At 35.3% G+C, this 27,941-nt stretch overlaps 1 protein-coding gene across 9 annotated transcripts; it reads right to left on the bottom strand.

The window, feature by feature from the left end:
- Positions 1 to 393: 393 nt before the first annotated feature.
- On the bottom strand, positions 394 to 27,941 carry GPSM2 (G protein signaling modulator 2). Of its 9 annotated transcripts, none has more exons than XM_087930287.1 (16): positions 27,616 to 27,788; positions 20,447 to 20,730; positions 16,254 to 16,332; positions 15,235 to 15,456; positions 14,150 to 14,285; positions 13,420 to 13,562; positions 12,815 to 12,938; positions 11,638 to 11,753; positions 10,116 to 10,271; positions 9,017 to 9,125; positions 8,636 to 8,765; positions 6,494 to 6,564; positions 5,195 to 5,368; positions 4,452 to 4,605; positions 4,104 to 4,321; positions 394 to 2,127 (listed from the first exon to the last, which is right to left on the bottom strand). In XM_087930287.1, the coding sequence occupies exons 4-16, from the start codon at positions 15,453 to 15,455 to the stop codon at positions 1,960 to 1,962; spliced, it is 1,920 nt and encodes a 639-aa protein (XP_087786413.1). In that variant the 5' UTR covers position 15,456; positions 16,254 to 16,332; positions 20,447 to 20,730; positions 27,616 to 27,788; the 3' UTR covers positions 394 to 1,959. The 9 variants fall into 9 exon arrangements, with proteins under 9 accessions (XP_087786413.1, XP_026556225.1, XP_087786414.1 ...); XM_026700440.2 differs by having other exon boundaries at positions 27,573 to 27,776; XM_087930288.1 differs by lacking the exon at positions 27,616 to 27,788 and adding an exon at positions 27,378 to 27,426.

Here is a 27,941-nt window from a genome sequence, read left to right as displayed (position 1 = left end):
TGAAATTAACTATTAAAAAGAAGCAGCTTCTTATGGGAAACAAACTTATTCTGGCACTCCTGGCTATTAAGTCATAACAAACATTTTTCAGTTATGTTTGTTGAAACTACTGGAGGGACTAAAGATTCCAAGGAGGGGAAAAAACAGAAGTCTGTTTTTGGTGTCAAGTAATACTGTGCCTTACAAAATGACACAAAACATTATAAAGAAAACATTAAAGGAGATCTTTGAAGAACAGAATCAGAAATTAGTAAATATAATAGCAACCCTGTCAGTGATATCTGCTTCTATGGATATACTGTGTTCAAAAGATGTTAATGAAAAAACAGATGTGTAACAAATTTTATCCGATAACGTATAAAATGTAGAGCTACAAATGACAGGCAAAAAGAATGTTTTGAAAAATGACGTTTTACTGGATATACAAAAGAAACTGGATGAAATTTAAAAATTAAAAAGAAAATACAATAAATTGAGACAATGATCTGGAAAATATTTCTTATTGGATCTACAAGAGTTATTAAAACCTTGAATAAATCTGCACAGTGGGATAAGAATTGAAATCTACAATACAGGTAGAACTCAACCACCAACTGTAATAGAGCCTGCCCATTACAGCTGAGTCATGGCAACCATTAAGGAAAGCACCCACATGGTTGTCTCACAAATCCCCATACTTGCCCTTTCTAACTGGCCATTAAATGACCATGTGGATCATTAAATGGCATACAGGTTTCTCAGGCCTCAGGGAGAACCTGGGAAGCCTAGCATAGGCCCTGCCCCAGACATCCCAAGACCTCCTCTGCCCCAAGGCACCCCATTCTCTGCTTCATACCTCTTGGGGCCTGTCCCCTCCCCCCAACAGGGTCACACTTCTCTCCACCCACCCCCATTCAATCGCTCATATACTTTTATGGGATAAGGGAGCTGGGGTGCTGCATCATCTCTACAGTCAGTCATAAGGCGAACAACCACAGAGGCAATGTAGCGGTTGTGCCTTCAGAACCGCCGGCCATAAGTCGCTTTTGGGTAGGGTCCACTTGTAACTTCAAATGGCTAATCATAAGTTAAGGATTGCCTGTATGTGATTGAATTAAGGGCTATTGGAAATAAAGGAATATAAAGTTTATTTCTTTGATCAAGTTTAAAATGAGACGTTAAAGTTCTGTCAACACTTATGGTCTGTTTGCTGACATCAGGATTGAAAAGTTTTATGGATATGCTTTTGAATAAGGGATGAAATTATGGGATGAAGAGAAACCTGTAACCTTACAGAGAGTAAAAAGTTATTACATTTGCTTATACTTAGCTAGAAGTGACTTTATATATTTTTTCCTCTCTCTTCTAGTTTATTTAAGTTTTTATTACTGTAATCAAAATTCTTAATATTTTTTAAAAAATGAGACAATGTGACAATGTGAGACTAAGTGACAATGAAGCCTCCTTTTTATGACCCAAACTGAATTGGCTTCTTTTTCTTGCATCAGCTTAATACTGTTTTACAGATAAAAAGATAAAAAAACACAACAGTATTAAAAAATTTTTTTTTAAAAAAACACCATAATTCTGTTCATTTTAAAACCTTCTGAAATATGTAAAAGTTAGGAAAAAAATGAATTTATTTCTACAGTTTACATATTTTAGCAGAAAAAGTTGTCCTAAATTTGTGACAAAAGTACCTTAAACACAGATTCCATTAATAAAGGAAAACAGTATATTTACATAAAGAGAAATGAACAGAAAAGCAGACAGTATGGAAATAAGACTATACAGCTAACTTTCAACAACCAGTATTCAATATCTGATTTTAAACAGTGGTAGTAATGACTGTACCGTATTCTATGTACATATACTGAATATTTTCAATATATATATATTTCCCCTGAAGGCATTATATGTAAACTATCTGTTGCTGCTTTACATAACCATCCCTTGTTCTTTCAAATGAGCTTAAGTCCATTAGGTAGAACTTGGCCTCTTTAAATTAGATGGTGGAAAGACTCTCTGTTCATCCATTCTTTTCTCCTGTGATCTCAAAATAAGGCTGAAGAAATCTTCATCAGGAACAGTTGGCCCTTTGGGAATGTTTGGTGGTGGTTCACATCTCTGGTCATCTAATCGAGAGCCCTAAAAAAAGACCACATTAAAACCATTACTTTACAGTTTCAGCTAGTCCATTTTTTCCATGGGAACTCCACTGGCATCCATTTCAAACCTGAGTGTCTTCCAGAACCATTCTGAACAGTTATTCCAAAAGACTAGATGACTATTATTTTAAATTTTAATATTCAACTGATGAATAAACAATTACATGTAGAAGAAGATCCAGAAGTCCATATAAGAAAGCGAAGAGGCTGGCACTGAAATGTGGCCTGCATCCTTACATACACCAAGTCATCTGCCCGCGAAGGGATCAAACCCTTTAACTTTAAATTTCCCAGTTGGATAGTAACTTATGGGGAAAAGACTGCAGTCCTACACACTTTCTGGGAAGATGGTACACCAATTCAACAGTACCTATTTTTAAATATGAATGGGATGCTCCAAGATACAGTAATATACTGTACTCCTCAAAGCACTGCAGCTGATAAGTTGCCTGACAAACTGAGCATCCAGGAAAACAAATGGAGTGGCACTTGCCACTTGAGAAGAGTGCAGTTACATCTGAAATAAGTTTGAAACCCACTATCCAAATGAGTTTTCACTAAAAAATAAATCTAACTTAATTGTGTTGAATGGTAATCTGTTAAACTTTGGAATATGAATTATCCTCTATACTAATATCAAATCCTCTAAGTGCCTATCCTTTATCCAGGCAAAATGCATTAATAGAAAAGAAAAAAAGTATCAAAGGCTGAGGAAACCCTAAATCCTACAGAAATACAAAATAATTCTGAAAACAAGACTTTTGAAACTTTTATGTTAAAATTACATAAATCTTTGGCCACTTAGCACACAAGTGGGGATTTTGCATGCATTCATAGTGAGCATTTCCATTTTAAACTCATTTATGTGCTGAAACGTATGTCTGTTTTCTCTTGATAAATATAGGCTTTTGTTTTGCTAATAAAAGGGGAAAGAACAGGATATCCACAGGCAGATAACAAAATACACAATAATAACTATACTCAATCTGTCAAACACTGAGCTATGCTTCATTTAGATTTAAAATTCATCTTTACAAACTGTTCACTACAAAAAACACATTGCTTTGAACCTTGTATATGTATAACTCATTATATATAATATATATAACTCATTAAAGCAGCCTGACTTTTTTCAGGTTTCTATATGGCTCACTATAAACAATATTTTTACCATTATTGTTTTTGCTCAAATACCCCTCCCCAAATTGGATATATATACTTTCTATGCATAAATAGTTTTAAAATTTACAACAGAAACTCAAATTCATAGTTCACTACGATGCACATTCATTTTGCTGCATTAAATTTATGGTTGTGCAATGATTATAAAGATGGGTGCATCAAAATGTGCAGTTCTTATCTACAATTCATTACAACCATGCAACTGTTTTAATAAGTCACAACAAGGCTGCACTTGTACACCTGATGCATTTCTTCAATAGCACAGTCCCGTTACCTTTAACATGGCTATTCAAACTTCTTATTAAAAATCTGTTGGCATATTACCACTTAAAATGCTTAACTGAGAAATACAAAGGGTAATAGCCATCTAAGCAATTCTCAGCAATTGTTTAATGCTTCAGAAGAGGCACACATTTTTACTTACTTATTAATACAAAACGAAGTAGAAATATTATTTAGAGCCCCATTACAATTTAAGATAATATCTAGGTTAAGAAGTTGGTTTTAACAGAATGAGGAATTGGCAAATGTAATCTTCTCTTCTATTTTTGATCCCCCTGCCAAAGAGTTGAACTTAACATTATCACATAACATTGCTTAATTAGCATTAAAAAGATTTTAAATAAAATTATATGTCTTTTTTTAATACTTCCAAATTTATTGATTCAACTGACAAAAAATACAACCAGGAGGCTCTTTGAAACAACTACTTGCTTTAGAATGTCTTTTTAAGAATACACACCACACAGAATATCAGGGCAACTAAAATCTCACCTGGCATTTTATTAATATATCAAAGAAGTCATCATCTGGTTCGCTGTTCTTGCTAGCCATCAGGTGACCAAGAACGGACTGACTATTATGCTGATTAAGACGAAGTCCAGGTAAATTGCTGGCACTGGCTCGCTGATCATCTAAACGTCTACTCTGAGAACTAGCAAGCATATCTAAAAATTCATCTGTATGTGGAGAGAGCACTGAAGCAGAAAAGGCTGCAAAAAGAAATTACAAAAAAACATTATATGTCGAAAGCAGCAAGAGGTGCAACAACACACTGGTTAAAGCAATATCTAACTTAATTTAAAGAGATTGCAATATTATGTAGGCTTTATAATTAATTACATTTTTGCATAATTCTGGGTGCTGGGGCAGAAGCTGTCACTGTCAGTCTGTTCCTGTCCTGGAAACAATATCGCTGATCATCCATTCGGTTGCTCTGAAATCGGCTCAACAAGTCAAAAAAGCCTTCATCTCCAGGGACTTCTAAGCTGCTTTTCTTAAAAATGATAAAGTACAAAAGTAAATATAAATAATACTAGCCATTATACTAGCAGAATTTTAACTCAATCTACATAATTCAGATTAAGTATTATTATGGGAAAGAAGTGAAAAGGTCCAGTGAAGAAACACTAAAAATATTAAGGCTAGGAAGTTTGATATAATGCTATCTCAATATAAAAGAGCATTTTCACTTAGTATCTCACTTTATCACCAAATATACAATTCATGTATACCAACAAAACTAATCTATTTTGTCTTCACTTCTAAATGTTTATTCATACATAATTATTTAACTGAATTAATTTCTAACTTGTAGTCTTGTAATTAGTATGAGATAACCTAAACCTTAATTATATGCTGTGAATCAGTTATAATTGGAATAGCAGGTAAGGCTAGTAAGTAAGGAAATAAATAAGTATACAAGTATTTTCATTTTAAAAAATTAGGCAAAGCAATTAAAACTGGCATATTTCTAAAATGTTTTCAGTAGCAAAGTTCAAATATCTATACATCTATATCTACATGTGTGTACCATATATTAAATAAAATACAAAGTTTTAAAATGTTTAATTCTTCACAAATACCTTCTGTGAATTTAGTCGATGGTCAATAGAGTTACTAGCATCCTGGAGAACTTTAGAAGAAGTAATATTTTTGTATTTTTTCCCTTTCAATCGATTTACAAAGTGCAGTTTTGCTGAAGGTTTGGGAACCAATGGTTTCTGTTTAGCTAGAATTTCACTGTTCCAATCTTGAACCTAGGAAACAGGTAACGTTGTATACCAAAATGTTTTCCAGAAAACAGTTTTTCACTATATGAAATACAAGTTAATTTAATTTTTCCATCTCTATTAAAACATGGCTAATTTATTCATGTTTGCAAAACTAGTCCTTTAACCAACAATGCACGTCAAATTTGCCCATAATTGCAGAAAAAAAATCCTTATCAGCAAACTCTGTTTCCAAGGTGCTAAACATGAGACTGGCAATCAAGCCTGGGGCAATCAAGCCTGCACATCGATGTGCAGATTGTATATAGATACAATGGCTTTGTTCATCCCAATTCTTTATAAAGTTAATGTAATCCTTAAAGTATTTTGCCAGTGAAACTTGGAAAGCTAAAGGTTTTCTGCAGGTCTCATCTCCTTCTTGCTTCTTGCTCCTTCTTGCCTTTGGGATCTGAACAGTAGAACTCCAAGAGGGAGGGGAGTATGAAAATGTCAAGGATTGGCTCAGGGATGACACTCAACATCATTAACCTCTGCCCACAAATGCTACTAACAAATGCTACCAAGGGCCCAGAGCATTTGTCAAAAGACAACGGGTCTGACAATCCAGCCAGCCTGATGGCCAGCGAGCTCTCCCTCCCAAACTGAAAATGAAAGAAAAAAGAAACTACTGTTGGATAAGCTTGGATTTAAAAAGAAAAAAAAGAGCAATCTATGGGTTGCAGGAAGAAGGGAGGAGGGTGTTTTCAACTCCATTAAAAGGTCAACTCTAGATAAAGAGTACTTATAATTTGTTGTTTTTATATATTATCATTTTGACTGGTAGCTCATTGCTTTAATTTAAATGAATCTATAAGAAACATACATTTATTATAGGAAGAACTACTGCCAGACACTGACCAAGTTAGTTGTAGTAAAATTTTCACATTTACGATTTTGCACAATTTAATCTAGGAACAAACGAACTCCATAAGGGATAATGCTTTTACTTTCTTTCATACCTGTATTATTACAAAATCAATGCATTCTCAACTGTAAATCTGGACCCAATATTATGATGTGTGTGTGTGTGTGTGTGTGTGTGTGTGTGTGTATTTTACACACACACACACATTTAATTTTTTACAAAGCCACTTCCACTTAAAAGACACCAACCTTCTCAGGTGTTAGTTTCATAAGTTCCAATTTTTCCATACTATGGCGACGTCCTAACCTCTGTTTAGTGCCTAGAATTACAAAAATTAAGTAATAGGTTATTTTGAAGAAACATACAAAGAACAACTTAATGGACTTATTAACTTATAATATTTACTGAAGATGATCACCCCACTGAAACTAATAACATCTCTTCTAAATTTGACTGCAAAAACAAGAAGACATTTTAAATGTTTTAATGGAGGCAAAAGAAACCATTTAAAATCCCAAATGCTGAAAGAGATTACTCCTGTCCACTTAACCTGAAGAGTAAGCTAGGTATCTCCCTTCAGGCACATAATTTTCAACAACTGCTGAAGTAGGGAAGGGATATAATTTGTTCTACCTCCAACATTTTGTCTCTGCTTACAATTATTTTTTGCCACAAAGTTCAATAGCTGCAAGCTGTCTTTAAAATAACATATAAATTGCCTTGTATACTTTTTTGTGTTCCTCATCAAATCTTAAAATCCAATCCAGGACACATCTACAAATCATTTCCTTAGCACTGATAATGACCCGTATTTATTATTGAACAATATGGCTCTTCTAATATTTCATTTTTCAATATTTTTTGTAAGAAATTTGTAGAAGAATTATGAGGCTAAGGTCTCACACTAGCTTCATTAGCTACAAAGGTTAAAAATATTTGGACAAATATATTTTTGCACAAATTAAAATAGGAACAAACAGAAACTATATAGAACATTTCTATGGTGGAAACTTTTATACTAGTAATACTGAGTTTCCTCCATATCTATGATGGTAAGTATTACAGGATCAATGCATTATTTTCTTTTCTTTACATTTAGCAGAAACATCCAGCAGAATTCACATCTAGTATTGCCTTTTAACTTGAGAGATTAATTCAGAAATGGTACTTGACTTTTATCAAAGTTCTGGAACATTTTCTAGAACCCAAAAGAAAGGGAAGTTCTTACTAGGCATTCCCTCCCTCTATGTCACCATTAAAATATTCTATCCATTACTATTTCTCCTAATAGACATATCTGACAAAATTTGTATAAGCTCACTTTGGCAATTATTTTAAGAATACCCTTTAGAAGACACAATCTAATTTATTCAAAATATTATTTCGATGATACCTAGTTCCTAATATGTATCTTTAAAACCATTTCTATAAATAATTTCTACATTATTACTTGAGAATGAAGTGACTTGTAGAAATAGACAAATTATGTTTTTGTTAGCAGAAAATAAATCAAAACCAGTGTAGCCATTCCAGAAAAAGCAACTTGTATGGATATAAGCCAAGGGACAAAGGATTTACACACACACACACACACACATTTTATACCATCATTATTTATAACTCTACAGAATGTAATATTCTAAAATGATATACAATAAAAATATGAGTGATGAAAAGCAAGGAATTATATATACATCATTATGTTTACAAGGAATTATAACCCAAGATTTGGAAAATCATGACTTATTGTTAATTAGCAGTATACTCATTTTCAACAGATTCCACTTCTGATTAGTATCCATGGGTACTAGAAAACTTTATTGGTTGCTCAAAGGGATGAAGGAACCACCATTGGGAACACAGAAAAAGTATGAAATAAGAGCAAGTCAATTGCCATAAGTCTGTTTCCTAAGTGCCTGGCAGCGCTTACATGTATCTACTTGTATGATTTCACTGAGCCCAAAAAGTTTATTCTCGTTTGAGAGGTAAATGTGTTCCTGTAATGCAGGCACTTGCAAAATAGGACTAGTAAGGCCAAATGTCTGTGGGAAGAGAAGATATCCCACTGAATAATACAGAAGAGTTTTGAGGAACAGCTGAGGTAAGAGAAGGAAAAAAATTAAGAAAAAAATTAAGTAATAAAGCAAAATGACAATTGGCTCAAAGAATGAAATGTGCTAAAAATGGGGTAGTTAAAAACACAACGAACACAATGGCACAGCTAATATGATGTGCATAGGAAGCAAGGTTCTCACTAAACTTTAAAAGCTCTACAATGTTTTGAATGTAATCCTTTGCAGGTGTGTGTCGCATTTTGGTAATCATAGAGAAAACAATAAAGAATTGAAGGTTAATAAAGAAGAATACTAAAATTTATTGGGCATATTTACCATTCAAATTATAATCTGGAATCTGGTTTTCAGTCATCATTGAGTTGTTTGTGCTGAAACTTAGACCAAGTACCATTTGAAGATCTGAGAGATTAAGTTTAGCTGTTAATTCTCCAGTCTTATCTCCAACCTGCAATCAAAGATATTACATGTTTTATGTAAATGATTTTATTTATTTAAAATATGTGAATCACACTCATCAATTTAAAACAATCTTAGAGTGACTTACAAAATAGAAAACCAAAACAATCCTTTCCCCTCAAGCTTTCAGTCTGTTTTTCCTTAATTTTATTTAGTCAATTTATTCCAATTACATACAGTACATATACTGTTTTATTTGAAAAATGCACACAATGAAGAATTAAAAATATGTGCACATACCTCTCTTGAAATATCTAAATGCTTTTCTGCATAATGCATAGCTTGATCATGGTTCCCCAAAGCTGTGCATGCATTCCCTAAACTCCAGCATGCTCTTCCTTCACCAATTCTGGAACACAGTTCAATAATATACACATCAAATACTCTAGTTAAAAATAAAAGAATGTTTTTAAATACATTTAAATATATAAATGATTTTAAATAGATATGTACAGGTCAAGGACCCTTGAAGACCTTAATCATAGTCTCCAAACTCAGAATTCTAGGAATTTATTGTTGGATTTAATCTTTTAACAGGATAAAAGCAAATATAATTTGTAAGATACGTTAATTTTCATTTATCATATTAACTGTAATTTAATTACATATATCAAAATCAGATTTTTGACTTGTTTTGCCTGTCTCAATGTAACAGCATTAAAATGTTTTTAAAAATTATAGCAATATTTGCATTAACAAATTGTCATGCAACTACAAAGCTTAGATATAGAAAGCATACCAATCTCTGTGATAATGCTAATCAATACAGAATAAATATTACTTATTAGAATATTTTAGAAATTAAACATTACATAACTTACTGTCTTCCCTAATTCAAAAATGCTTCATTTTCTGTTGAAAAAAGCTTTCCAAAAATTCTATAATGGAGAAATTTTAAAAGATGACTTCCTTCTTAGTGCCAAAAAAGTTGCATAGTTGAGCCCATATAAGAGTAACACTTGATTTAAGAGAATCCTTAACTTTATAAATACCTACATCTCAAACAATTGATAGATTCATGGATTGGGCTAAAATTGCTCATTCAGATTGATGTAAGAATGTAAAATGGGCAATACTGAACCAGTTTAAATATCTATTTTAGTCTACCAGTTTTTCCACTTTGCATCCAAATGCCAATAGAAAATCTAAGTTTTGATTTTTGCTCCAAGGAACTAATATAGGAGCAAACATCTTCAACAACAGACATTATTATTGCAATTAATAGTACAATCCTATATTAAACTGTTTAGCATGGGAATCCTGTCTATATAAATAAGGCAATATTCCTATAGAAAACAAAAACTGTATAACTATATAGCAATTAATTTAAAACATTTACCTGTCATTTAGTTCTTCAGCAATTGCTAAGTGTTTCAGATGATAATCTATGGCCTTCTCATAATCCTGAAGTAAGGTATAGGTATTTCCAAGACTGTAACATGCCTGTGCTTCCACAGCCCTATCTTTAAGCTGCCTTGCAAGCTGTAATGTTTTCCTAAAGGACAAACAGATACAATATTTACTTATATGATTCAAACCACCAGTCAATGTATCAGAATACAGTAATGTACAGTAGTGAGACCCACTGGATCTATTATAAACTTCAATGCAATATATAAAATGGTTCTTTAAATAATCTGGGGAAAATATTTAAAAAATTAAACAAGTCCTTTGCAAATTGGTATATATTATGGCATACATTAATATTGAAAATGTTTTACTGCCATTTACCTTATCACCAATTAATATGATAAATAACAATCAGTGGCATATGTGGAAGTGATGGGTAATCAGCATGTCAGGAAAGCTAGTCAATCATTATGGGCATTTATTACAATATTTCCTTTAGCTATTATTCAATTTTCTCAATTATCCAGCATGCATCAGCAACAATGTCTCATTTTCTTGGTGTTTTCTAAAGCCAGCTTGAACAACCAGTATTTCCATTTCCAAGTAGTCTCTATCTGCACTGAATGATTCCAAGCAAGATGCTTAATGTGCTTAATTTCCTACCCTTACAAATTAAGTCAAGTTACATTGCTAAGGAATATAAATGAAATACTACACAGAGTAATCAGATACCATTGAAAAATAAGGTTCATTTGCAGAATTACCAGGGAGTAAATTTTGCAGATATCTATCACCTAAAGTTCTCAGTGTGTTTATATATCCAGATGAGTCTTTCTGTTTCCAGTCAGCTAAAGAAGCCCTGTTTCAAATGCCATTACACCTGGATTCAAATGTCATTACACCTGGCTTTATGAAAATGAGAGCTTTCTCCATTAGCCATTTTAGAAATATGTATCTTGATATAGACTATGTATTTACTTTTGCTGAGTTTCTCCAAACAGATTATGACTGTTCTGTTTTATGCATTTAAGACAGCTGAAATATATGCACAGCTATTTCTTTTAATGGAACTGTTCTAATTATCTTATTGTTTTAATAGGTTATTTATAAACCACTAATAAACCCTTCCTAAATACATGACTAAGCACTGAACAACAAATTTAAACATCTTGTCTTAGGCTCTCAGATAGAATTTATGTCATATTTTATTTTCAATAAAAGTTATTTTCTATTTAATACATAAAATAGCAGTTTAGTGCCATTTTGTACGTGTTTCTGTAGGAGGGAGCCTTACTGAATTCAGTGAATCAGTATAGGACTACAGCCTAATTGTGTGGCAATTCTGTCTCTAGGAAGAAGCTCTGGTAAGTATACTGCATATTCATAGCTCACACACAAGAAATGCCTAACTATACAGACAGATATGAAAACTTCAAAGATATGATTTTAAGATCTCTATAAATCAGAGTAAATGTATTAATAATATAATATAAAACAATACTCAAACTAACTTATAGTATTCAGCAGCAGTTTCAAATTCTCCCAGGAAAATATAGGCATTTCCAAGATTACTGTAGGCTCTTCTTTCTGCAGCTCTGTCACCAAATTCTTTTGCAATCAAAAGGCGCTGGAAAAGAATTACCCTGTTAATTATTGTAACAATGCTCAATGTTATTGCCAGAATAAATCACAAGTGAATACTAAGATTCACTCTTTTTCCCTTTCTAAAACATATTTTTACCAGAACATTATGTATGACGAGTCCTCAAATTAGACTATAAAAGAGCCTGCCCATCATTGTTGTAAGATACGTTGTAAAATCGGGTCAGACATGTGTGACCTCATTTTAGGATTTTTTTTTCACAGCAGTTGTTAAAACAACACTGTACTTGTTAAGCAAACCAGTTTTTTGCCATAGGTGTAGTTTTGCCAAAAAACGGAAGTAAATGCTGGTTTTCACCACAAGCATCATAAAATGCAGTCATGCAACACTGCAAACAGATGTAAATTAGTCCTGGTTGCCAAGTGCCAAAAATTCAGTCATGTGACTGCGAGGGGAGAGGACAACCACTGGAACTTCAAACCTGGGACCTAAGTAGCCCCCCCAGTAGGTCTATCACAACTTCAGACAACCACTAAGCAATCAATTCTAAGTCGAGGACTACTATATACAGAAAATATTTTTAAAGTCCTCTGTCTCCAAAAGCAGGCTAGAAGGCACCAACGTTCCGTGTTTCATTGTATGCTCTGTGATGCAACGTGATGTCATGCCGGCCACATGACCATGGAACCGTCTCCAGACAATGATAGCTTTTTAGCTTAAGAAACAGAGATGAGCACCACCCCTAAAGTTGGTCATGACTAGTGAGGTAAAACCCGTGGGAACACCTTTACCTGTCTTCAACAGTTCAAAAAAGTATCTGTTTTTCAGCCCAATAATGCACTTTAAAATATCACACGCATAATAAATCTATATCAGATAATCTCCTGTTTACTATTTTAAAAGGGTACATTTTAACTTTCTTTTATAAATGTCATAGAAGATATTTCCTTCAATATCCAGCTTTCTGTATATATTTCATATGAGAAACCAAGGAAACAATAGTATATGCTTCACTAACATTACTTTTTAAACAAATAATATAAACTACAATGGACCAGACACACCAACATGCACTCTTCTTATACCTGTTCATGAGTAGTAACAGCACTTCGGAAGTTGCCCAGAAGATAATGTGTATTTCCCAAGTTTCCATAGGCACGTCCTTGGGCAGCTCTATCCCCCAACTCTGTTACAATTGTCAAGTTTTCCCTATTTAATATTCAAAGTTTTAAAAAGCAAATTACTAGGTTTATAATGGAAGAAATGTACAAGTAACAATTATGAAAAATAATTATTTTGCTAGTTCAAAAGAAAACATTTTATGCAGATTGATTTAATGTTCATTTTATGTTACTATTTGTCATCCTCTTAAGGTGATGTCCTTAAAGCACCTGTGATTTCACATGCTATAAATTATAGTAACAATATTGATGGCTGCTATCCAAGTTCATATTTTTCTTTCTTAAACATTCATCTTATTTAAGTAGTACTGCAGAAGAAATAGTTGGAATTTTAAATTACACTCAGTTTTTATCTAAATTTGATATATCTTCCTATTTATATGCCTTAACATCATAAAATTAAAAGTGCTTTAAAAGAATTAAAATAACACATTTTAATGCATTATAAAAAGGATGATTAAAACTGTATCCACCTTCAAAGATTAATCCATTACTAAAATTTTTCTTACTGATAATAATCTGCAGCTTTCCGCAAGGCAGTTTTAACATCATCTGGAAATTCTCCTGGATCATGGGTACCTGCACAGGCAACACTTTTACCTTTGGAGTGATACACATTTCCAAGATTATACAAAGCTCTTGCTTCTCCCACCTATAAATACAAATAAAATATTTTCTTAAAAGTTCTTATGATACATAGCTACTCACATAATTGAACAGAAGAATCTCATTTCCTGTTGTGAGAAAACAGGTGGTCATGTATATCACCTTTTGCAATCTTCTGACAAACTAAGTCAATGGGGAAGTCAGATTCACTTATCAATCACGTTACTAACAACTCCAGTGATTTGTTTAACAACTGTGGCAAGTCGTAAAATGGGGCAAAAGTCACTTAATAACACTCTTGCTTAGAAAGGAGATTATGGGCTCAATTGGGATTTTAAGTCAATTGGGGTTTTAACCTGTGGGGATTTTTTTACTTTTTGATAATTTTTGATCTCCACAATATTACTTCAGGAAGAAAGATGACAAGAATATCTTCTGATTTTTTCTTTTTTAATTTGGGTCAGGGAGACAACATCTAAAGATACCGTGGCAACCCACTAATAAGCTTGAAGAACTTTATCAGAACAGTATTATTCTATTGCTGATATCAGGTTCACCTTAAATGTGTAGCATTCTTCAAAGAATGCACACTGTGCTTTTTCTTTCAATATTGACTGTAGTGATTTTTCTTACCTTATCACCTAGATCTCTTGAAATATCAAGGTGCCTCTGACAACAAACAATTGCTTCTTCAAAATTCCCAAGGACCTTTAAGGTATTTCCCAAGTTGCCACTAGCTTTAGCTTCTCCTAGCTGATCTCCAATTGTTCTGAAAATTGAACATTTAGTCAGTCCTCCTGCTTTTCTGTTAAAAAATCAGCTCAATCTTGAGTAGCAGAAACAGTTTTATTAAACTTGGCAGCAACTATATGTTTATTGCACATAAACAATTTTACCCCCAGCCTTAATGATCCTAACTCATTATAATCGTTATTTTTCCTAGTTCATTTTTTTTCAGACATAGATTTGCAAATCTACTAGTATTTCCAACTAATGTGTAATCATTAGAAAAGGATAAAAAGGGTACAATAACACTTTGTGATCCATACTGGGGAAAGATTATATTCCATATACACAAGTGCCAATGAAGGTGTTTGGACATATTTTATATGTTTGGCTAAACTGTACTTCACACATACCCAATTATATAGTATAAAATATATTTTAAAAGTAATTTAAGATTGTTGTGAGGGTTTAATTTGTTGTGAATATAAAATAATGCCCAAGATAAATTACACACCATTCTCCTGAAGGATTAAACTTTCCTAGCTATTATTCTGAGTGGTTCCTCATAACAAATTTTACTTACATGACTAAGATGATCTGCCCTGTTCAACAGCTAAGTCATATGAGATGGAACAATTTTGGGCAATATTTAAACGAACACATTTTTAATAATTATCACAAAAAGTGATATCTAGATAAAGTATAAATTATAGCAGTTGGAAAAAATATGAGGCTGTTATTATGGGAGGAACAATGAGTGTTAAGGTTGGCTTGGAGAAGAAGTTACATAGTCCTGAAATAAAGGATGGGTAAGAAAGAAATTCAAAATAACCCCCCTTGAGTATGTTTAGTGTAAGATGGGAAAAGGCTTTCAAGAATTTGTCATTCCACTTTACTACAATAAAGAGCATTACTGATATCCATGCTGCGATTGTTTCTTGAACTGGCCTATCTTGAAGGGCTGACATAAAAGTATCAAAACCTGCATTTACCTTGCAAGAGTTAAATCATGGTGATGATATTCCAAAGCTTTTGCATATTCATGCAAGTAGAAATAGGCATTGCCCAATTGGCTATAAATAGCACTGAGTGTTTTTAAGTCTTCTGTTCCAACCTGAACAGCAGCTTCAAAGAAAGATACCCCAGCTCGACAATCCCCTGCTTTACATAAACGCTCCCCTTCCAAGGCAAGTTCCAGGCATGATGCTTCCATTCTATAAATATGAAACGTAAGAAAATTTGTGTTTTAAAATAATTATTTCTTCTAGTAGTCATTGAAGCAAAATAGCAATGTATTAAACTTATTTCAAATTTGCTGAATTTCAAGTACTTATTGAAGCATTTATTTTTGCATCGCAAGTTTAAAATATATTATTAGTCCCAGTTAGAAAAGGAGGAAGGCCATTGGATATTGGCAGTGGGTAGTAATTAATGAGAGGGAAAAGTGTGCTGGTGAAATACTATATGTAGTATTGAGTTATCAACAGCAGCACAGGTAGTCCTCAAATAATAACCACTTGTTCAGCAACTATTCAAAGTTAACAACAATGCTGAATGAATGGTATTTATTACCAGTCCTTGAAATCTCCTATGCCTCATGGTTACATGATCATGATTTCTTTCGTTTCCTGGAGCTTCTTACAAGCAGGAAATTTTCCCAGACAGAGCTCTTAAAATCTACCGGAAGGGATAGGGAAACTAGCATGAAATTGCTCCTGTTTTTTTGCCCACCCACACTCCATAGCACCTATCCACTGCAGCCCACCTTCCCATGTCACCGACCTATTCTTCGGAGCACCTGCTAAGAATGGCCCTTTGCACACCCACTGGCATGCCACTCCTGCCGCTTCCCATTTATCAACCTTTGCAGTCCTGGGGCTATAATAGGAACCAGGACTGCTGGGATTGCTGTCACTCAATAATTCCAGCAGTCACATGATGTTACAATTTATGACTGCATTGCTAAGCAATGCAAATTTCAATCCCAATGGCCGTTGTAACCAAGGGCTACCTGTAGTAATGGCATTTAAGGGGCTTTCTTGGTTCTCATTTTCCTGGTCTCCATTCTCCTCTTTGCCTGGCTTGAAACTCTATATAGGATTATAAGCAAATTTGAGCAGAATTAAAAATCTTTGAGGAATGGTAGCATTTAAGACACTTTTGGAGCTAGACTGCACCATTCACAGGATCCAGCCATTAAAGCTCCTAGTCAACCATCTTTCTACTTGTAATAATAAAAATGCCAGCATCTGGTTTACTGTTCAACCAATCATAATATCTTTTTTAAAAGAACACTGAGCAACTGTCACATTGTATGATGGAACATGTAATTATCTTGCACATATTCTGAATATCATCACTGCTCACTTCCTAATCTTTTCCTAATGCCCGATGAACTTTTATAAAAATGATCTTTCATATCAACTATTTAATGTGCAAACAAATACCATAACTATGTTAATGTTTTTCAATCTTTTATTTTTTTAATCACCATGAAACAGATCAAATAGTGTATGAAGCTACTATTTCTACTTTAGTATAATACAAAGAATTTGTTAAATTAAAGATGACATAAATGTACACATAAAACTAGCACAATTGTTTAAAGGAAAAGCTACATTTTGGAAAAGCTATAAAAAAGTCATACATAACTGGATAAGAAATTAGGGCATATATAATATACATATAAACTATATTTCAAATGCTCACTTGTAAAAAGAAAAACATTCTGAATAGAAGGTATATTCAGTATTTTGATAAAGAGTTTTTGATAAAACCACAATTAATGATCACATATAAAATGAAATTACTGAAAGAATACTATACCTCTTAGCTTTCGACATTCCACAGCCTAAACACATCGACATGATAGACATTCTTAGCTTGTGCAAGAAAAGTAAAATTTATATTTTGCCCATGAAATGTCCCAGTTTGCCTATCTATAACAAAGCTATAGCATTTCTCAGAAACAGCCAAGAGGTATTTTCTTCCATTTTATTAAAATAACAAAATTGACTACAGCACTGTTATAATTGCAATAACAAAAGATTTAATCCTCTGTTAATGTTAACTAATCCTCTCCTCTCCAGAGAGGTTCTCTCCGGGCACCTTATGTTAAATGTCACATCCAATTAAAATGATATATATTCCACCCCATACCTAAAAGGTACAATCCTATTAATGAAACAACATATTGTATATATTATTGTATATTGTATATACAATATATTGTATATACCACTAATTCATTTTTAGCTTGAGAGTATGTATATATGTACTGTATGTGTATATGTTTGTGGATATATATAAACATACGTACCCAAATGCTTTTTAAAACACTTAACTTAAAAAGTTGTAGAAGTATCAAGGTCTACACTTATACACTGTATAAGAGACAGCTGCGTAATAGAATAGCAAAGAAAGAAATTGTAATTTTCACTGTATTAATTTCCAAATCACTTATGTCTTAGTTCCTAATTTTAAGGAAGACTCAGGCAAAGTGCAATAGGTTTGAAACAGAAAATGAAAACATTTTCAAGCCTGGAAACTAAAAAATAACTTTTTAAAATTTTGTCTTGAGAAAAGGGGAAAGGGGGAGAGAGAGCAGGTGCAGTACCTTTAAAAATGTCACATGAAAGGTCAATCTGTCCCCTATCATTTCAGATTTTAGGACAAGGAATACCATATTTAAGCTAAAGAAAAAGAGAATTATTTTAATACCCTGTTTCTCCAACAATACGGCCTCCCCCAATAGGAAGTCCCAGCATGTTTTATAGGCATGAAATGAAATTAAGCCCCTCCCCCCAAATTAAGGCCTATATTAAAACATGCGAAATGGGGGAATGGTGGGGGGGCTTGCCGTTAGGAAGCACTTTTGTTGCACACCCGGATAGGGCGTTGCCTGCATTGACCCCGATACGAAGTGCCCCAGCAACGCCGAGGTCAACATCCAAGCTGTTGCCGCCCGCCCGAAGATACAAGGGGGGGGGAATTAAGTCACCCCCCAAAAGATGGCCTAGCCCTTTTTTCGGGGCTCAAAAAAAAAAAAAAAAAAAGACCTGGCCTTATTATATGAGAAACACGGTATTAGGAAAAAAGTCCAACCATTATAACTATTTGATGATAGAGCCAATTTTCATCCGCCACAATTTGCTGAGTGCATTTAAGTAGGTTTGGATAAACATTTGTAATCCATTATTAATTGGAATTACTGCACAAACAAGAGTTTGAACTTTTATCTAAATGGCTCCCTCTAGCCTTATGTATCTACGAAAATAGCTTCCTACTCTGTCTTTTCTATGAACAATTATTATTTAATCAAGTACTCAATAATTTAGGTAATGTCGGTTAAAGCTCTGCAGTACTTTGGGTTTCAAGTAAAAATATAGTACAGGACTGCACTTTTTAAAAACATTGTCTTTTCCTGGGACTGAATAGCTGCCTTATACAACTGAGCATCATCCTTTAAAAAGGTTTTTAGTAGAGCTATCTGTACATTGGCACTCTCCAAAAAGTGTTCAGTCTTTGAATGTATATAAATCTGAGGTCCTGCACAAACAAGTGTATACGGTACTTTAAAAAAATTGCTCCATTTGTTTATATAAATCAAGACAAGCAACAACTTATCGCACTGCAGCCTTGTTTTGGATTCTAGTTATATTGATATTATGGATGCAGTATAAATATTTGCACAAGACTGTTACTCAAGATGTTTGGTTTTGCATCTAACAATCCACTCATTTTACCCAGATCCTTTCATATAATTTCCTGTATTTATGTTCAGATGTCATTCAACAATTTATCCTGCTTTTTTAAAAAAATACTATTCAATATTTTAATTCTTCTCAAACTTTATTTATCCATTTTATTTGAAAAGCTGTAATTTCTATTACTTTAGAATAAAAGCTAGTGTCATTCAATAATCATTTAAACCCACATGGTTTTGAGAAACAAAACCAAACAAGTTGTGTTATCAAGCCAGTGGCCCTTTATTAGAGTGAACAGGTACAGCAGGTTTAAGTGTGATGATGATGCACAGGAACAAGGAATATATTCCTACATTATACACACACACGCATATTTTTCCATCTTCCTATCTGGGAAGACATATGTGCTCCCTGATGAAACAAGAAATAAAAAATATTCTCTTTTGTGAACTGAGTTCACAAAAGAAATTGGAATCTTCTTGTATCTTCTATTGAATCACAACTTTTAATTAAACCCAAAACTGATCTAGGTGTCATAAGTATTCCTCTCAGATTGCTATCTTTGCTCTGTTTAAAAAATTGTCTTTTCCATTCTTTGGCATTGCTATGGAAGAACCAGCTAGATCTCCTTAAATATAAACTGCACTTTCCTTCAATTGTGTGGCTCCATGACAGCCCTGAACATGCGGCTTCTTTAAGGAGACTCTCACCAGAATGGCATTTATTACTATGCTTGATAAAAACCATATTTTTGATTCTGGATAAAAACACTGCACATATTTTAAGCACCAACACTGTTGATTTAGAAGATAATAAATAAAAACATACAGAAACAAAGGATATATTAATAATAAAAGAATAGACATGATTCATGTTGTGACTAAAAGCATAAGAGGCGAAAATTCCAGTGTTTTTGAACTGAACTAACATAAGATTCAGCCCAGAAAATATGGTGGGAGAGGCTGGAGCAAGTTAAATCAAATCCATATGTGGAAACTCACTATTGCCGATTTTTCTTAATAACTTTGGCGAAAGTCTACAGGGTTCTTGCTTTTTTAGAAAAATAGGTCCATATGATGATAGTGCTACGAGTACAAGATTAATTTTATTCTAGATGAACAAATTAGGGATGGCTAATGAAAACAGACTTCCTTTCACATTAATTTAATCTTAAAACAATATACCAGGTATACGTGTTAAATATCCCTCCTCATATATGGAGTTCCATAGCTTGGCTCAGCACAGGTAAAAATAAGGAAGCTTCAAACAAAATTTGAAACATTAAAGAAAAAAAAGGTATTGTTAAGCTTACAAGCACCTGAAAGGCTCAATAATGGATGAACATTAATTTTGAAATTAAAATGCAAATAATGAGATAATAGTGGTACTAATCATACTATACTGACCCTCTGAAGTATTTTGAATAAATAAAGTAAGCATTCAGATGCAAGCCTTAAGTTTATTTTTCAATGTATTAAAAATTAGTATATATGCCTACCTGTAACGAACATGAAATGAATTATCTTCACACATGTTTAACAAAACATCTTCTTCCATCAATTCACATTCTGGGTGAATTTATTATCAATTAGGCAGCATGTAAGAAAATCACCAGGGAATGAAAAAAATATTCCCATAACAATGTCCCAATACGTTATCAAGACTTGGAGTTTATAAAATTCAAATTCTTGTTGCAGTATTCTTTGATTAGAAAAGGAGATTCTCATCAGATATCACTTCAAAAGTCATATTACAACTTGAATCTGTCGCTCAGTTGTAGTTCTGCAAAGAGAGTAGAAAATGCTGTTTCCAATGTCATTTGTATAATGAGTTAAATTATTATTTTTTTAAAATGAGATGGCAATGCTTAGTGAAGATATAACAAATGAAATTCTTGTATAAACAAAGCTTACAAAGCAAACCACTTACATAAGCAATTTTAATACACTGCTCAAAAAAATAAAGGGAACACTTAAACAACACAATGTAACTCCAAGTCAATCACACTTCTGTGAAATCGAACTGTCCACTTAGGTAGCAACACTGATTGACAATCAATTTCACATGCTGTTGTGCAAATGGAATAGACAACAGGTGGAAAGCATAGGCAGTTAGCAAGACATCCCCAATAAAGGAGTGGTTATGCAAGTGGTGACCACAGACCACTTCTCAGTTCCTATGCTTTCTGGCTGATGGTTTGGTCACTTTTGAATGCTGGCGGTGCTTTCACTCTAGTGGTAGCATGAGGCAGAGTCTACAACCCACACAAGTGGCTCAGGTAGTGCAGCTCATCCAGCATCCATGCGAGCTGTAGCAAGAAGGTTAGCTGTGAGGTGCTACCAGGAGACAGGCCAGTACATCAGGAGACGTGGAGGAGGCCGTAGGAGGGCAACAACCCAATATCAAGACCGCTACGTCTGCCTTTGTACAAGGAGGGACAGGAGAAGCACTGCCAGAGCCCTGCAAAATGACCTCCAGCGGGCCACAAATGTGCATGTGGCTGCTCAAACTGTCAGAAACAGACTCCATGAGGGTGGTATGAGGGCCCGAGGTCCACAGGTGGGGATTGTGCTTACAGCCCAACACTGTGCAGGACGTTTGGCATTTGCTAGAGAACATCAAGATTGGCAAATTCACCACTGGCGCCCTGTGCTCTTCACAGATGAAAGCAGGTTCACACTGAGCACATGTGACAGACGTGACAGGGTCTGGAGACGCTGTGGAGAACGTTCTGCTGCCTGCAACATCCTCCAGCATGACCAGTTTGGCAGTGGGTCAGTAATGGTGTAGGGTGGCATTTCTTTAGGGGGCCGCACAGCCCTCCATGTGCTCGCCAGAGGTAGCCTGACTGCCATTAGGTACCGAGATGAGATCCTCAGACCCCTTGTGAGACCATATGCTGGTGTAGTTGGCCCTGGGTTCCTCCTAATGCACGACAATGCACGACCTCATGTGGCTGGAGTGTGTCAGTAGTTCCTGCAAAACGAAGGCATTGATACTATGGACTGGCTCGCCCGTTCCCCAGACCTGAATCCAATTGAGCACATCTGGGACATCATGTCTCGCTCCATCCATCAATGCCATGTTGCACCACAGATTGTCCAGGAGTTGGGGGATGCTTTAGTCCAGGTGTGGGAGGAGATCCCTCAGGAGACCATCCGCTACCTCATCAGGAGCATGCCCAGGTGTTGTAGGGAGGTCATACAGGCACGTGGAGGCCACATATTCTACTGAGCCTCATTTTGACTTGTTTTAAGGACATTATATCAAAGTTGGATCAGCCTGTAGTGTTTTTTTCCACTTTAATTTTGAGTGTAACTCCAAATCCAGACCTCCATGGGTTGCTAAATTTGATTTCCATTGATAATTTTTGTGTGATTTTGTTGTCAGCACATTCAACTATGTAATGAACAAAGTATTTAATAAGAATATTTCATTCATTCAGGTCTGGGATGTCTTATTTTTGTGTTCCCTTTATTTTTTTTGAGCAGTGTACATACATGCTCAACACTATTTTACGGATTAGTTATAAAATAACAATTTAAAGAGACTGGTCATAGAACTAGGTTCTCTTTTGTTCTAACTGTGTTAAAAACTTTATTTGGAAAAATTGTAGCAAAATATTTTTTAAAATTTTACATATTTTAAATTTTATTCTGATGAACTGCTGCAAGGAAACTACAATAGTAGAAAAATATTAGAATGAGGACTCGAGATCACACTCTTTCACATATTTCCACTAGAATTGTACACAAAATGGAAATATGCTTTGTTTCAACCCAGAAACAAATACTATGATTTCTGGAAATTCCACTCAACTTCGGCAAAAAAAAAACCTACAATGTTTTTGTTTTTCTGTCTTTTGGGCAAAACAAAACCTACATGATATTATTTCACTGATCAAGGCTAGTACAAATCAAATTTCATCTGTCATTGCCTTTTGCAAAGGGGTCTGTTCGTTTATTACTCAGTAGAAAAAGAAGTTCCCAGTAGAATATTTATTTCTAGCCAACCTGCCAATCTATTTTGCTTTCCTCCCCCTCTACCCTCAGCTCCTATAGATGTCCAAATAGCAAAAGAAGGGAGGAATGCAGGCTCTGGGGCCCACGCAGGACACAGCAGCTCTGCAACATCCCAATAATACAAGAGGCTACATTACTTCTGCTGTGATTATTAAAAACATACTCCAAACACAATCCATTGGTTCTTTACCACTTCTGTTTGGAAGTATGTTTTCATCCATCTCTGGAATAAACAATAAAACAATTGTGTTTTATTCTATACCCAAAACTAACATAAATGTTTTGGTTCCGGCATAAACCACAAGAAAGCACTTGTTCTGTACAGGATAGTTTATAGAAAAAAAATGAAATATTGGCAATGTGACTAATAAACACTACTACTTCCTCGACTGAAATTCCATCCAAACTATCCTGAATACCAAACCCTCAAACTATTATTAATCATGCTACTGTCTAAACCAGAACATATTTAGTATCTACACTGAACAAAGTTAGACAATAAAACACAATATCATTACTGTTTTCCAGAAAATACGACCTATCCAGAAAGTAAGTCCTAGCTTGATTTTTACATGTGCGCCCAATATAAGTCCTAACCCCCCCCACCAAATAAACTCTAATGAAGACCCAACCCACTTGAATGCACGGGTAAAAATTAAGCTCAGGTGGGGATGGGGGGTGGAGCTGCCCTACTACTTACTTACCTTCGGACAGTTGTACCCAGGCCTCATATACCCCAAGACCTGCCTTGCTGGCCCATTTCTTCTAAGGCTGGCAAGGCTTTCCTGAAGATCCAGAGCTCTGTTATAAGCTGCAGAGGCCTTCAAGAAAACCTTGCCGGCCGCAGAAGAAGTTCCTAAAGGCCTCTGACAGTGAAAAGGAGGCTGGGGGTAATGCACGCAAGTGAGGTCAGTGAATCCCCTGAAAATAAGACCTGGTGCCTTTTTTGTGGAAAAAAATATAAAACAGGGTCTTATTTTGGGGGGATGTAGACTGACACCTCAGAACAGTACCAACATTTTTTATCAAATCCCAGATTTTCAGTTCCCAGATCCGAATCAGAAGGCATAGCCATATACAGAGGGACACTGTATATCATGACATCATCATGCAAATGACATGAGTTATGCATTTGTATCAGACATTGTGATGTGAAAACAATTATATAAGGATATTGTGATACCATCATTTTGACATCACAGTGGTATATAACAGATGTCTATGCCAGAAGAGTATCATAGCCAGTAGTATGAAAATTACTGATTACAGGTAGTCCTTGACTTACAACCATTCATTTAGTGACCATTCAAAGTTACAAAGGCATTGAAAACAATGATTTATGACCGTTTTTCATACTTACAACCATTGCAGCATCGTCATAGACACATGACCAAACTTCAGATGCTTGGCACCTGATTCATAATTATGATGATTGCCAAGTCCTGTAGTCATTTTGTGACCTTCTAACAAAGTCAATACGGAAGCCCAATTCATTTAACAACCATGTTACTAATTTAACAACTGCAGTGGCAAAGAAAGATTGTAAAAATGGGCAAGACCACTTAACAACTGTTCCCTTAGCAACATAAATTTTAGGTTTGACTGTGGTTGTAAATCGAGGACTACCAGTGGTCCAGGGAACTAAAAACATCAATTCCTACCCCAGCATATTTTTTAAATTCTGCATTCTTCAAAAATGATTCAGAAGTACAAGCCTGAAAAAAATGCAGACCACACACAACTGCATTCCATTAATTTCATTAATGTAGCATTAAGTATTTGCTTAAAGCTCATTAACAACTTTTAGTATCCCTTTGAAGGATTGCAAGATCAGCAGTTACAAGACAATTTACATGAGAGAAACTGTCAAACAAGCACAATTGAGAGAACCAATCAAAACATGCTGTACAACTTAAATACCTGATTCTTAAAACACATATTATACTGTGAAACACAAATGTAATTTTGCTGATTTTAATTATACCTTTATCAAATTTATCAATTTTCTATGTATTGTGTGATAGTCTATACCTAGAAAATAATATATCGCTGAAATCCTAAAAGTTAATTACTACAGCCACTGTTTGTTTACTGACCTCATTTACTGACCATTGGCAAATAATGTATACTAGACAAGAATGTATTCTAGAGACTAATACTATGGAAAGTGTACAAGAGAATTTAATCTGAAAGAGACAGCAATCTTCAGAAAAACTCAGTCACGAGTTTGCTCAGTAATCAGTAATGACTCAGTAATCAGTAATGACAAAGTCACTGAAATGAATTGTGGTCACTAAATGACAAGTGGGTCTAGTAGGAAGCAAGAAATAAGAGATCTATGATCTAGTGATTAAGGCACCAGGCTGGAAACCAGACTGTGGAGACTATGAGTTCTAGTCTTGCCTTAGGCACGAAACTGGCGTGATATCTTTGGGCCAGTCACTTTCTCCCGGCCCTACTCACCTCACAGGGTGGTATTCTCAGGAATATGGGAGGAGAAAGGAATATCAAACCACTGAAATTCTTTTAAAGCAATTATACATCCACATCAATCTTGGTTATTTATCATGCAACTGTAAACTTAATTAGGATTAATTCTAACCCTAACCCTACAACCAGCAATCTCTCTTGAATGGACCCAGTTGAGAAAAGCTGGTCACAAAATGGACAGTTAATAACTGTCCTACTTAGCAATGAAATTTTTTGCTCAATTATGGTCCTAAATCAAGGACTACCTGTATAGATGGAACAAAGGAAAATATGCTTTAAAGGATTGCAATTTATACTATGCCATAATCTTATTTTTTTTTAATAAAATGTATATTGGTATATGTCACCAGATAAATTTTCTAGAACATTATAAAGGCACTTCATATTTATGTTAGAAATGTAAATAACAAAGGGCCTTTTTATCAACTTTGGTGGCGATGTAAAAAAGTTAGAATTTTTTGAATTTTGATACAAACATTGAATTAGAGGATTTAAAGATTAATACACAATCAGGACCAATTTTTTTTTCTTTTGTGATTGGACAAACAGCTGGAAAAAAATCAAGGAACTTCATTTTTGTGCATAATTGCAGAGATAGCAAGATTCAGCATTACCCACATCAGAGAAAGAGTTGGTAAAGATGATGGAACTTGCTGAGATAAGTTGATTTCTTGGATAAGAAAAAACAGTAAAAATGGCAAACGACTACATTTACTGTTGACTGAAAACCCCTCACAGTCCTTTTGCATAAAATAGAAAAAGCATACTTGTTTTGGTTTTGAGGATTTATGGTTATGATTATTGGACAAGATGGATTATAGAAAGAAGAGACTTATGTTGTAACCATAAAGTTCAGAGGTAAATTTGTAGCTGTACTGATAACTTCTGTAAAGTAAGTTGGAAGCTACAAATAGTCCTTGACTTAAAAACAATTGAGACTGAAATCGTCAATCATTGAGCAAAGTGGTTAGGCAGGACATCATGTGACTACTTCCTTCAACAACCATAATCCCTGCACTCCAGGGTTAAAAACCTTCCTGCTGGACATTCTGACTCCTATGGGGGGATAGGGGCTAAATTCTCTAGCAGGCAACCCTTTCACTGATAAAAATGCTGGCTGGAAAATGCCTACCCTGAAATCCAAGCATGATTTTAGCACAGTGTAGCATGGGGCATTTGCAGCCAGCCAGAGATAAGATGACTCCCTCTTGTTTCCTGAGAGGTGACAGCAAAAAGATCCCATATTGCATCCATCCTAAAATCCAAGCTCACTGCAAATGCACCATGATGCAAACACTCTATGCCAACATTCTGCTTGGACTTTTCCAGCAAGCCCCCAGAAATCTGGGGGAGTCCTCTTGGCAGTGCTAGCAACCTTTTCTGCCAGCTTCCCTATTGACTTTCTGGGGAAGCTGGCAGGGAAAATAGCAAATGGCAATGGCAATCTATGATCACAGAGTGGTTGGCAACTAGCTGTAAGCACAAACAGGTTACCAAGCTCCTAGGTACAGTTAAGAGAATGCTATTAAGCAATCCGTGCAAGAGGAATGGAAAAAACATCTATTGGATCCTAAAAACATCCTGTCATAATATCCATTCAAGCCAGGCCATCCCAGCCCTCAAATTTGTTTAAATGCTGATGGGGGAGCGCCAACTTTCAGAAGACAACATAACTATAAATCATTTCCAGAGCAAAGAAAATCAGACGTGCCAGCATTAATGGGAGAGGACTCTCTGATGATTTTCATCGAAAACATACGAGCCACACAGCCTTCATTTTCTCTTTCCATTTTGGCATATATATAATTTTCTTACAGAGACAATGCCTATGTCCCCAAATAAAGGTGAACCGCATTCCCCCCGCCCCCGAGGAGCATCTGACTAATCAAAAGGCAGCCCATTCCTAACAAAACTCACGCGAATCCATGCCTGCCCCCCCAGTACGGTTTTCTTTCAAAATGGCTCCCCTTTTAAGTATGCGGACTCCCAAACATGGGCAGCCCCTCCTCCTCCTGCATCCCACTATCTTCAGGGGGCGGCTTCTGCCTTCTCCATTTTTTCCCCCCTCCTCCACGCACACAAACGGGACGCTGCCACACTCCCCATTTATACCAGGCTCAGCGGTGCCCAACGAAGGGGATTCCTTTTCGCTCACTTTCATTTCAAGCTGCCTCGGGTGGCTCGCGGGTGGCTCTCCCCTTCGGTCTCCTGAGCTCACAACACAGGCGTCGCGAAAACACCCCCGCCCGAGAACCAGAAAGGGAGGGGCTCCCCACTTTTGCTTTTCACCTGCCCAGTCAAGGGCGCTCCCCCTCCGCCTCCCTGCGTGACGAGAAGGGGGGGGAGAAAACGGCCATCCGCGCGCTCAGAGAGCGCACGCGCCTCACAGCCATGCCCTTTTCTCTCGTTTTAAGGAGCCGTCTTGTCTTTTAATCCGGCGCTTGTTCCGCCCGCCACGCTCCCCTCGGCATCTTTCGCATT

This window comes from Pseudonaja textilis, chromosome 3 (assembly GCF_049901715.1).
Source record: "Pseudonaja textilis isolate UNSWEBS1 chromosome 3, rPseTex1.2, whole genome shotgun sequence".
In the NCBI taxonomy this organism is placed as follows: domain Eukaryota; kingdom Metazoa; phylum Chordata; class Lepidosauria; order Squamata; family Elapidae; genus Pseudonaja; species Pseudonaja textilis.
Note: the sequence above shows the minus strand (reverse complement) of the source record. Positions and strands in the feature narration are given on the sequence as shown.

Bases quoted from the DNA above. Each gene is read 5' to 3' on its own strand.
- GPSM2 (XM_026700439.2), bottom strand. From the start codon at position 20,505: ATGGAAGAAGATGTTTTGTTAAACATGTGTGAAGATAATTCATTTCAT. The intron at 10,272-11,637 runs GTTAGTTTGAGT...TTTGTCCTTTAG, and splicing joins ACTGCTGCTGAATACTATAA to GAAAACATTACAGCTTGCAA. The intron at 4,322-4,451 runs GTAATTAATTAT...TTCTTTTTGCAG, and splicing joins ACCCAGAATTATGCAAAAAT to CCTTTTCTGCTTCAGTGCTC.